This window comes from Pseudochaenichthys georgianus, chromosome 24 (genome assembly GCF_902827115.2).
Source record: "Pseudochaenichthys georgianus chromosome 24, fPseGeo1.2, whole genome shotgun sequence".
NCBI lineage: Eukaryota > Metazoa > Chordata > Actinopteri > Perciformes > Channichthyidae > Pseudochaenichthys > Pseudochaenichthys georgianus.
The window spans coordinates 28,783,516-28,796,012 of NC_047526.1; the positions used below are offsets into that span (position 1 = coordinate 28,783,516).

Genomic DNA, 12,497 nt, shown 5'->3' on the forward strand with positions numbered 1-12,497 from the left:
GATTTGATGACACTACTTCTTGGTGCAGACAAAGCAGCATCTAAACAGCACACCAGTCAGTGGTTGGAGCTGATCCAAGACACTTAAATCTTTAGTGCCAAACAGAAAATAATTGGGTCCGATCTTGTATGTCTTTGCGATTACCTGCCACTCACATACTGTATGTTTTCCATAGATATGTCTATTTTCTAGTTAAGAATCCAAATCAAATCACACTCCAGCTGTTCCTTTCACTTTGAATGTCCTTCTGTTTGCATATTCAAATTTTTCTTACAGAGGGATATGATGTTTTGGATGGGACCTCTTTACTAAATGAAGACATGATAGAGGATGATGACGGTGCTAGCTCCTCTGCCTATGTGGAGCTGGAGAGGCTCGAGAGAGAGACTGCTGCTGCTCGCAGCCATCACAGTAGCTCGACTGTTACAGCCATCTCGGTCCCACCGACATCCCCGCCGTCATACAGGATCCCTTCTGTCTCTCCCGTGTCCTCCGAGCCGCCGCTCCCTCAGGCCCTACAGGCCTTTAAAGAGTCTGCTAACATGGTTGCTGCCTTCAATCTGCAGTGGAAGGATGAAATATCAGCGATGCGCTATGAACTCGCAGAGCTGCGTAGAGATGTTTGTGGGGAATTGAAGACTTTCAACAGTAACTTCTTCAACTTCACTCAGTGCTACAACATGTGGACTTTGTGCCGGGAGCCGTGCAGTGACAGCACCACCCAAACGGACGACAGAGTGTCTGTAGGAATTCAAGCAGGTTCAAGTTGGTCCATTCGACAGAATAAAGAGGACAAGTCGGTGATGTGCCAACCAGAGCCAGCACCCTTCAGCATTATGGACTTGATGGATCCACCCCGAATTGAGATTATCGAGGGAACCCCTGAGAGCACGCCAGAGGGTTCAGGCAGCCCGGCCAGCCCGATTCCAATTGAGGATTTCCCGTGGGAGATCACCAAAAAGCATAAGGTCCAAAAGCAGCCAGACACATTTGGCCACACAGGTGGTCACAGAAGCGCCAGTCTAGAACTGTGGAGCAGGAAGTACACCAGTGGGCCCATGTCATATCTGTCTATGTCATTCTAATCATTCCCATTCTAAGCATACTGTAAAATGAGATGAAGAAGCCAAGGTAAAACACATTTACCAAGAAAGACAGGGCAGAGGAGTTGTTGGGTGTCCCTTTACTCTATGCAGACACAGTCTGTCATCTCTTGAACAGGTTACACTGTTGTTCAAACAATCTTTAATAAGTGTCTTGGTTAGCCATGGAATAAAAGAGAATGAATATGTTTTACACCAGAATGACGTGACATACGAGTGTGAGAGAGCATGTGGCTGATGCTTGATCCTCAAGTGCCAACAAGTGCAGCGTCCTCTTTCCTCCGCCGTCATAAATACCCAACCTTGAGATAAAAAGATAGTAAATACGATTGGAAATATAAGGGTAACTTAATGATAAAGTCAATAATCAGCCATTGGGAGGTGAGGCATAAGTTGGTCTGTTTCTGCAAGTGAATAGTTCATGTCCATTCCAGTTTCTCTTCCTGTAGAAACATTCTCTTAAGCACCTGAGTATACTGACAAAATACTGTGAATACCTTTATAAACCCTAGTTTTTTAATGAATGCATCAAAGATGAATAGACTATTTAAGAATATATTGATATATCATTTAATTTCTAGTTATTCCAATAAAAGCATTCCTTTCCCATGGCCTTCATCCATTTTGTAGCCAGTTCCTTTGGAAATGGGCATTTAGAAAATGACCAACTCACAAAAGATTTCTCTACGGTGAACAAAGCGTAAATAAGTAATTGTAATAACTTGATAAAAAGTAGATAGTTATGACAACAAACTATAATGAAATCTGTGAAGGCCTATTCCTTTGGAGTACTGTATGGATGACACTGTCTCGATGCTTAGTGGACTTTGTCCCTGGCTAATATTATTTACAATTATCATTTTTGACTGACTTTTAAGTCTAACAGCATGTGGAGAAGAAACAGCAAAGGAGACTTATGATAGAGAAGTATGAATGTATTGGCTTCAATTCATTCTCGCACAAACCACATTCATTTTAACACTGTATATGTATATAAATGTACCATTTTGTATATAAAGAAACTTATATTCAATACTCGTACTGTTTGCAGTTATAAACATCAAACTCATTCCTGACAGCTCTGAGAGGGGTTATCGTTGTAACTGTGGTTCTAAACCAAACACAGCACTTTTCAACGTCTGACTTCATGTATGCATCGTGTCCATTATCCAGCTGTGTGTGCACGTCATAAGGGAGTTGGGGGTTCATAGTTCACACCACTGTTTCTGCTATTGTTTTTCATGCAGTGGTGACTGGATGTTTGTAACTGTTTGGTTTCTTACCTATCCATTCTTTGTTATTTTAGTTAAAGGTCAAACAGTTAAACAGTTTAGTAGATTTTGACAATATTCTTTAATATTCAACTTTTTTAAATGCCACATTTCTCTGGTACGGTGGACTTTTGTCATGCTTGTAGTGTCGTTCATCACTGCTGAAAAATAAAAGAGAAACATTGTTCCCTATAAGAAGACAATCAGAGCCGCTGAGGGCCTCCACCTTTCGCCATGTCCCCAGAGGTGCAGTGTAGTACCAGTGAATGTACTAAAACCGCCTCACTCGTGATGGCTTAGCTGGGCTCCTGTCAAACCTTAATGGGTAGGAGCCCTCAATCATCTGCTATATTTGCCCGATTGCTCATTTTGGGTGTAGCTCATAAAATAATAGTCTTCATTAGCCACTGCCATTCCCTTCAACCACTCATCTGGCCCATTGTCCCAACATGGCGTACCAAAGTTACTGTAATACTGAGGCTCGTGGAAGGAGCCCAACAACAAAACATCTGCAAGCTTGACGGCAGTGATCAGGACGATCAGTGCCGCAAAGGACCGTGGGAAGCCCGTATGTGTCAGACGACCCCTGACTGAAATGTGAACCTTTCAAATTGACTTTTAATAAAGGAAAGGCATCATGTCTCACTTTATGAAGAGTGGATCTTCTTCTCCCTTTGCATGATCAAGTACAATACAAGGAGAAACAGTGGCATTTTTAAAAGACGATCTTTATACAAAGGTTGTACTAAAGGGAACATCTAATTATAGTTTAAGCCACGAAGGAGAAATTAAAGGAAGACATTTCCTTTCAACTTATTTCAGTAGCTCCGCCCCACACACCTGTTCCAGATCCTCATTAAACCTGAGCTGAAATGCTATTTAAATGATTCATTTGCCTTGATAATCTAATATGTTACAGAGTCAAACTGTATAATCGTAGGTTTTGCTGATAATGTTTTGCAAAAACTCCTTAGCTGGGAATTTGAAGTTTTGGTACAACAAATAATAATAATAGGTATGGAATAACTTCAAATCTATTGTTGCCATTCTTCACTATTTGCAATACAGAGAAATTACTTCTAAAAGCTTACAGCCTATTTACTGTCGTTAATAACCAAAACAAATCCAATTCTGTGATTTGATCACAAAGGCTGGCATCGCCTAAATCATTTCAGTGAAAGGCATATAACCGTGACAACATTTAGCCTATAACCATTTTAATATATGATACATATTAAGTATATATATTTTAAAAAACATGTTTGGAAAGGCTTGTATTCATATGTTTGCTTTTTGAATGATTAAGAGGGAATTGCAGTGAAATTCCTTTCTTGAAATCGTATGTTCCCATTGTCTGGGGAATGCAAACTAATTTAAAAGGTGCTGACGACTGACCAATCATGATGTCTCCAATCTACATCCATTCATTCTATGCAAGTCCTTTGTTCTTTTTGGTATTTGACTTCATTTCAACGTTTGCAGTTATAGATATTAGGCGTTTATGTGAAGCCTTCGTGCAAGCCATCAATGCCAGGAATGGAATTATGTTTTCAGAAAATATTGATGGCTCTAAAAAAAGAAATAAGATAATGTAGTTATTTTTGCATGAGCCACGTGCGTCTACAGGTTATTTAGGTGTTTCCTGGCAGAGAGTGGTTTCATTCACATGTCTCCTATTTTATTGTATACTAAAATCAAAGAGTTTGTTGGTGGGATTCTTGAGATGACTGCTCAGTGGAAGCATCCGTGTGCTTTGTGGCATCATACACAAGAGAAGTGCATCACACATATTCAATTGATTTAATGACTACAGCAACATTGGAAAAGCTTTGAATAATACAATTGGAAATGCTGTACAAATGCTTACCATTCTTTTAAATGTATATTCAATTGATCTGCAAACATCCCAAGGAACCAACAAGCTATACAAGCATTCAATCTAGTGTCATCACCATTTCATCATCTAGCCCAAAGAAGTTACCCTTCCCTTAAAAAGTTGAAATGTAGCAAAAGAGATCTAAGTATTATAAAATAAAAATATATATATAAATAAATGAAAGTTGTACATTTAACAAAAACTTAAGGGTATTATTTTTAACCATGCAACCATATTTTGTGTAATGAAATATATAACTATTTGTAAGAAATTCTGAATCGTCTACCTGTTACATGTTACAGTGTGTAGTCAATTACCCCATGAGTTTTTGTTTACATTGTGTTGTCATCAAGATATTTGATGCAACAACTGTGCCACATCCAGCTATTAGGACAAAGGTTTTTGGATGGAATCTGATCTGAACTTGTAACACTGCTTGAATATAAATCCTTTTCTACCCCTATGTTCTCTTCCTGCATTTATTCAAGCTACTCTGTTTTGCATCAATCATGTTTTCAGGGATCTCAGACTGCTTTGTTTAGTGAATCAGACTTTGTCAAAGTCATAAAGCACCTTTTGAAAAACATATTTTAGCTTGCATTTGTTAGCTTATGCTTATTTTGTTAAAAGAATGAAACCAGTATGTGATACTTTTTTTCTTTCTTTGCTTATTGTGGTGCTTATTGTGAATTTTCATTTACAACTTTTATTGGCCTTATGTATTTTTCATAAATTGATAAAAAACAATGGATTAAAATGCTTACGATGTTCATGGTAATTTAAATGGCAAAATGGGGGTCATAGCTTTACAATGGTGACAAAGATGGAACTCACTCATAGCATAACAAGTATTGTTTGTGTCTACACACTTTACCACGCCACAAATACACAGCATGGGCGAGGCACAGCGTCTTCCACATTGACCCTTTCAATATGCATTGCTTTCCTACTAAGCTATCATTTTTTGGTTTGTTTGTTTTCTTTTTCTTTTTTCCCCCCATTTCAGGCATCCGTAGCTTAGCTGGGGGGCGTAGAGAGTACGGTAGGTCTGGTAGGGAACCGCTTTATTCTATCTTTTTTTATATGTTGTTAATACAGTTCTTCATACATTTTGTCTGAATCATTTTACACTAAAATAAGATATATCATAAGTTGAAAATGCTGTCATACTCACTATGTATGATACATTTAAGTGTTTTCATCTGTTTCCACATTGAATCCAGTGGAATTGTGAAGATTATATATTAGTGCTGGAGTTCAACAGGCCAAAAGAACAACATTAATAAGCACTTGACTACATGTCGGCCTCGTGTTAGCACACTGGCTTTTCTTGTAGAATATATTCTGCATTTGAGCAGAGAGACACTACAATAGTAACTGCTACATTTAAGATCTTCTTCTGCACAACTGGAAAATACTTTAACTGAGATGTGCTTGAAGCCTTTTACAAAAACCATGGAACTGATTTCTTTATTTATTTTATTTGCTATGATTTGTATTAATATTCTGTTCAGATTCATCGGTGTAGGAAGCGTTTCACCCTCTTGCTTTTACCATTGTATACATTTTCTTTAAGTGTACAACAAAGAATTAAATGAGCACACAGTATTGTGTCCTTGTTTTAGATGTCAGGCATGCAGCAAGGCAGGTTATGACCAACATAACAGCGTTGTTCTACAAACCAGCACAAATCAATCATGCTTTTAGATTCTACCGTCCATAAGATTTTTTTAAACTCTAATTTTGGGCAGCCGCAGTTAAGATTTACGTAAAACCTTTTCAGATCTGTATTCGAGATATTGGCGGCTTAAATTCAGCATATTCATCTAACATTAGTTTAACAGGGAAGGATAGAAACAAGAAATACTCACTTTACCATTTTAAAAAGGTTGATGTGTGATGGTTACACATCGCAGATTCTGGAAAGATGAAGTAATTGAAATGTTTGTTCATCATGAAATGTGTATATGTAATAACATATATTCAGCTGCCATTGCTTTACTTAAGCAAAACCACTTTAATAGCCCCACTAGCAGCAGAGGCTGGTGATATCCAATGGTCCATTTGTTGTTTTATCTGTCCAACATTTTGGTTCAAAGCAATACATATTAAATGTATGGAGATTCAAACCCAGAAGGACAAATCCCAGGGACCCCTAGTTTCACTTTAACAGCTCTTTAGATTTTCTTCTAGGGCTTCATTCCAGACAAACATATCTTAGTAAACATAGCTATAGCTAGGGATTGAAAAATAGCAATATGGTTAATGTTTGTTTTGTCAAACATTTGTGATTATAGGGTAAAATAAGGGATTTTTACATCTTCTATGGGCTGCTAGCCGGTATTTTGGTTTAAGTTACTTATATTTTGAATATCTTTACATATCTGTAAATTCTGGCGAAGGTAAACTTTTTGTGTATTTATTTGGAGCATTATCTACTAACTCATTGGCGCAAAGGCAATGAAAAGACAGTTTGTTAAAATGATACGAGCCATTGATTTGTATTGGTTTGTTGCGAAATATCATACATACTGTAAAAGGTTAATCCACCTTGCATCCATGGGGGCATCACCACTGTATGTATATATGTATGTGGCTATGAAAACATGCTTGTTTTATTGTACGGCTCTTTGAAAAAAAAAAAAGGGCTTCACAAACCTACTTTTTAAAATGGTATAAATCCAGCCGAATCAGCTGGAATCACTGGCCAATACACACCCTTAGGTCCTGCTAGTTGTCCAATGTCAAATCATCCATCCATTTATAGATCCATCCACTCATCCAACTTTGATAACCGCCCATGCCATACCTAAGCAAAATCCTATTCCTGAGCAAACATCTCCAGAAAGGATGTTCCCCTTACTCGATGCTTTCGTTAATGCAAAGCACAGTGTTATTTTAGCGTAACGCAGTCATTTATTTCGCCTGTAGCAATCTTTTATGCAAACTAAAGAAATGGCAATTAGGTGAGCAGGAAACATTTTCACAAGAAAAGAACATTTTTGACTATTTCGGTAGAAGCACTTAATCCTGAGTCTATCACTGAATAGACATGGCAATATTAGCTTTACAGTAATGGCCTTATGAAAACCGCTTGAATAAGCGTGCTACATTTATGCAATTAGTTAAAATAGAAGCAATGCTTTCAACTTGTTAGTCCGTATACTGTACAGTATGCACTCAGTGCTCATTATCCTGACAGCCAGTTCAACTGATTGTTAATCAGTGAGATACTAATTATTGTTACTAGATAAAGTTACAGGCAGTTATTTTTTAGGCTTTAGACTCTGGAATATAATTATTCATAAAAAAAATCTCTGATAAAATGGAGTGAAGTACTATAGTTACTCAGTTCAAACAGTGTTATGAAAAGATCTGAGAGACTTCACGTCACTTTGTTACATCTTCAGCCCCCATGCTCATGTATGCAGCTCGTCAGTCATTGCACGTCATTAAGCCACGACCCACCCTGCCCTGAGTAAGAACAGCACCCCACCAGCCTCTTTGCCAGTCTGAATCCACAACTATGGCAAGAACGGCCTCTTGCACAAATGGAGGGAGTCGGACGGGGAGGAGACGCAGTCAGAACTGTTGCAACGATTTTCATGAAATTTAAGGCTTGACCACAAAAGGAGAAAAGTTGTGCGGGGGCCTGGTTGAAAAAGCACGAGAGAGAAGGTCTGTTTCATATTCTCTGCAACAAAACTATTATCAAATGATATTACGTCACACTTTACATTAAGTCCATGTAAGTACCGTCGTTTTTAAAGTGCCTACATTATCAATCTGGAATCTCAGCAGAATGTATTGTGTTTACATGATTAAGTGTGAACACAATAAGTGGTAATAATTTAATTTTCCAGTATTAAGCCGTTATTCTAATTATATTTAAAGTGCAGCCGTGTACTTTCACTTCATGTAAAGTATGGCTTAAGCTCATGCCATCAAATGCAATGGCATTTAAATGCAGTAACATGGGAGATTCAGTGTGAGATCTGAAAAATGGGAATGTGAAAAGTGGAACTCCACACATGCTGAAAGAAAGCAATGCTTTTCATTATATTATATTGTTGCATCACCAGGCAGTCAGGACATTGATCAAAAGAAAAAAAGACTGTTAGACTGTCCTGCTTTTCAGTTTAAAACATGTTCCTTGTCTGGGTCTCTCAGCACATGTTGTCTTTCATTTCCCTACTGTCTAAATATAATTTATGTTATAGATATACAAACAAGCCACATGACAAAGACAAACATTTTACTATTCATGTTCTTGGCATTTTCCTACAGTTGTGAAGTAGGTAATTCAAATTATGATAGTCTGTGTCTCTTCTGCTTAGTCTTTGTTCATTACTTTTTTTGGCCTTAAAATCCCCAAAAAATGCAATGTTCTGTGGCTCTCTCAGGAGACACACTGTACTGAACATATAATACTTAATATTTGTCATTTCCTTCAATAATATCCATGATTGGAACATATTAATTATCTTGCCATTTAAAAATGGTAATGGTGAATTGAGAAAATGTTAATTATTAATTGATTCAAACCTTAATTTAAAAAATGTTACTTGTTTTTCATATTTTTGTTTGAATGTCTGCTACATGTCTCATTTGTATAATATGATACGGTGTCCCTGTCTGTTTTCAGAATCAGATGATGCATGTTATTTCATGCCTGATAAGTAAGGACAATAAGACATAGTCAACACATTAGTGCAATACCATTGGCAACGTTCCTAACAACCATGGCCAACATTGACTCTTTAAAAGGCCTTTATGTTTGCTTAAGAAAATTAAGCTGATTTCCATTTTTATTCAAATTCAGTCAATTGTGTATCATATTGTTCCACCTACTTAATTCATTGTAATGCAAAAATATGTTTGACAACATTAAGAGCTAAAACAAAAGTACACACAAACAAAGTCTGGACAAATACATATTCCAATGTCCACGACACCTCGGCCTTGGAGAATGTTTGCCAATAAGCATTGCCCACACCATAAAGTTGCGAGTTTTGTCAGTGCCGTAAGAATGTCTGCATTTGAGACAGAAACACAGCAAATGCTGGATAATGACTTTTACCCAGAAATCAGCATGTTTCCTTTTCCCCTTGAGGTGCTGAATCAGTAGGACTGTAAAGGTAACTAACTGAAATGAAATCTTTTATGCCAATTGGGATTTCTCTAAGTGCATTCAGCGCTGCACATTTAACATTTAGGAACATTGATGTAACCCAAAACACTTTAAATTAAGCATGTCTGTGTTTCTCTCTCTCTCCCTGCCTGTTACTGACTGAATTAACAACTGGATAGGTACAAATAAAACATTGTGTAAATCTTTGTCAATGAGCTTTAGACCTTTTTGGAGTGAGTTTTGGTAGGTATAGATATAGGATTTACTGTTGGTGTGCATTATAGTGTTTCATACCTGCATTGCTGTTGCTAACTGGTGTTGTCTGCTCCTCGTAGGGATTCAGTTTCGCCTCCCTTCTTCCTGTAGTGTGGACCGCGCTCAGCCACCTCCAGGTACCACTCCATCTCTTCTGTTTTCTTCCATAGCACGTTACTTTGCCAGTTGCAGTAATATATCCATGGGATTTGTTAGCGGGGCTCCTTCACTCCTGCAAATGAGAGAACAAGAAAGAGTGAGATAAGTTAACCTTCTCTCTTATGAATGGTGAAGAAACACAACTGTTGCGTTAACCTGCAAGGCCTATTAACTAATAAGCTTTGTTTCAAGTTTGTATTGTAATACATCACTCTTAACACAATTAATTTGCATTCTGCAGGGAAGCTTATGCATTTTACTCCAGGTGTGACTAAGGTCTTATTTGAGTGTTGATTATATTTCACATCATCAATCCAAATCTGTAAAGTAACTACATTTATTACATTAATGTAGTGGAGTAAAATTACACTATTTACCTCTTATAGTAGGCCCTAGTGGAGTAGAAGGACGCAGAAGCAAACAATTGAAATACTCAAGTAAAGTACAAGTCCCTCAAAATTGAAATTAGGTACAGTACTTGAGTGAATCTACTTCGTTGTGAAAATTAAACACTCACCATCTGTAAGCTTGAAAGTAAAAAGCTTGCGGAGGACGGCCGTTTACGTCACTTAACGTCCACTTGATTTTCTGTTGGCTGACATTAAAAAGTCAAGCTAGTAATTTTAAAACATATCCAAATGTCCATGCAAAGTTTAAAACCATGTCAGCAATATTTCTCGTTCCATTCCAGGTTTACTTGAATCACAATTTTCTCCAATATTGCAAAAAAGGCTTTAAAGCAGGCTAATTTATGGCTAAAACCCCTGTAGCCTAAACAACACACGTAACGTCGCTAGCTCACCTGTGTGCATAAGTTCTTATTATACATCCATGGTGTGTACATTTAGCTGTCGGTTTGACATATTTGACGTTGGTCGAACGCTATATAATACGCAACGTAAACAACGTCAACAGGAAGTGTGTATTTAGCTCGCTTTGCAGATGCTAACTAATGGTGCTAACTAATGGTGCTAACAGAGAATAAGGGGATTCATCTGGTGAAATATCTTTGTATTGTTTTTATTTATAGTCATAAATGCATCGTAGATTAATGTGCCGAGATGTCTTTCGAGGAATCCATTAATTTATGTTATATTTATATATTTTTCTGAAACAAAAAAATTTAAAATTAATAAATATATATATTTGTAATTGCCTGTGGGAAGATCCCAGATCTCCTTCAAATAACTTGCTTTGTCCAACGCACAGTCGAAAACAAATTGATAGCCTAGGCCAGGGATGGGCAACTTTGATGGTGGTGGGGGCCACATCATTGATGTACTGGCCACCAGGGGGCCGCAGATTCACTTGGAACACACACACACAAAAGTTCCGTGTGTTATATGTAATTATTAACAAATATACTAAGTCTGACATCTTCATTGACATTTTACAATCAAAGGGAACATCCCCAACAAATGGGAACATCCTCTAATAAGCTCACTAAACAAATATCAGTTCACAGACATTTTATTTCATTTTTACAAGTGGCATGTTTGTATTGAACAGGTTATTAAACAGTGGAATACAACTATTTTAAACTATTGGAAAGCACGGAAAATGTGTGTGTATTGAGATTAACCATTAGATGACATACACATGAAGTCATGAACACTAACCCAGACATTAGTTGTCTAACTTGAACCTAAAACACTTGTAGCCTGTCTCTGCATTCCCCTTATTCCACAATAAGGGGAGTGTCCACACGCCTGCACTCTGCTGTTCCTCAGCGCAGCCCCCCCTCCCTCTCGCTGAAATTATGAATGAAAAGCGTAGTAATCATAGATAACATGGCAGGGTCCGTGACAGTTTGTTTTCATCTGATTTCAAATAAACAAAGTCTTGGTTTTAAGAATATTAAACTTGTTTCGCCAAATTCAGATGATAAAAACAACTTTGAAGATTGTAATGGCATAATTACAAGAGGCAACTTAACGTCACAGCAGGCATAACAACAGCCGGTGTTTCTTGTGAGGGTTTCCCCGGGAAATACACAGAAATGCATCACAGATTATTTCGCGGTATTTGAAATCATCTACGCAGCTCGCGACGTAACTAGGAGTCTAGTGGACGGTATCAGTACTACAAGTAATACAAAAAAATATATATATAAATATATAGGCCTATATTTTTTTTAAATTAATTACGTTGTTTATAAATTAATCAGAGGGCCGCAAAAAGAGGAGGTGGGGGCCGCATGCGGCCCGCGGCCCGCCATTTGCCCATCCCTGGCCTAGGCTATAAGAGACCATTTTGATCCAATGACATTGGTGCTGGTGCTTTAGTTACAATTTAAACAATTCATATATTATCAAAGTAGTCATCAATTGATTTCCTGAAGATCAGTCAGTTGATTAATTACACTTATTAACGGCCCATCCACACGGCAACATGCGTCGCTTCAACGGAGACTCTTCCCAATTCCCATTCACTTTGAATGGGGTGACGTCAAGCTTTGCCGTACTGCATTGTGGTTCCGTCGCGCCGCTTTGCCTCTTTCGAAAGTTGAGAAAATTCAACTTTCCAAGCGTTGACGGAAGTGCCAGCCAATCAAATCATATGCCAGTACAAGTGCTAGCCAATTAAACCGCATGCTTGTGTGACCGGGGCGGGAGATTAATGTGATTGGTTGTTGGTTGCGTGCCAGACACGGCCACCGGCAAGCTTCAACGCGATGGAACCGTGTGGACGATAGTCTGCTG

The 12,497-nt window shown here is 37.9% G+C and overlaps 1 protein-coding gene across 2 annotated transcripts in view; it reads left to right on the plus strand.

Moving 5' to 3' along the window:
- LOC117439990 (disks large-associated protein 2-like) overlaps positions 1–12,497 on the plus strand; it is a 119,880-nt gene that overhangs the window by 90,338 nt on the left and 17,045 nt on the right. For both annotated transcript variants that reach the window (XM_034076163.2, XM_034076164.2), the window contains exons 6-7: positions 5,257–5,301; positions 9,717–9,773. In XM_034076163.2, coding sequence (XP_033932054.1) covers positions 5,257–5,301; positions 9,717–9,773 — 102 coding nt within the window. The remainder of the gene's footprint in view (positions 1–5,256; positions 5,302–9,716; positions 9,774–12,497) is intronic.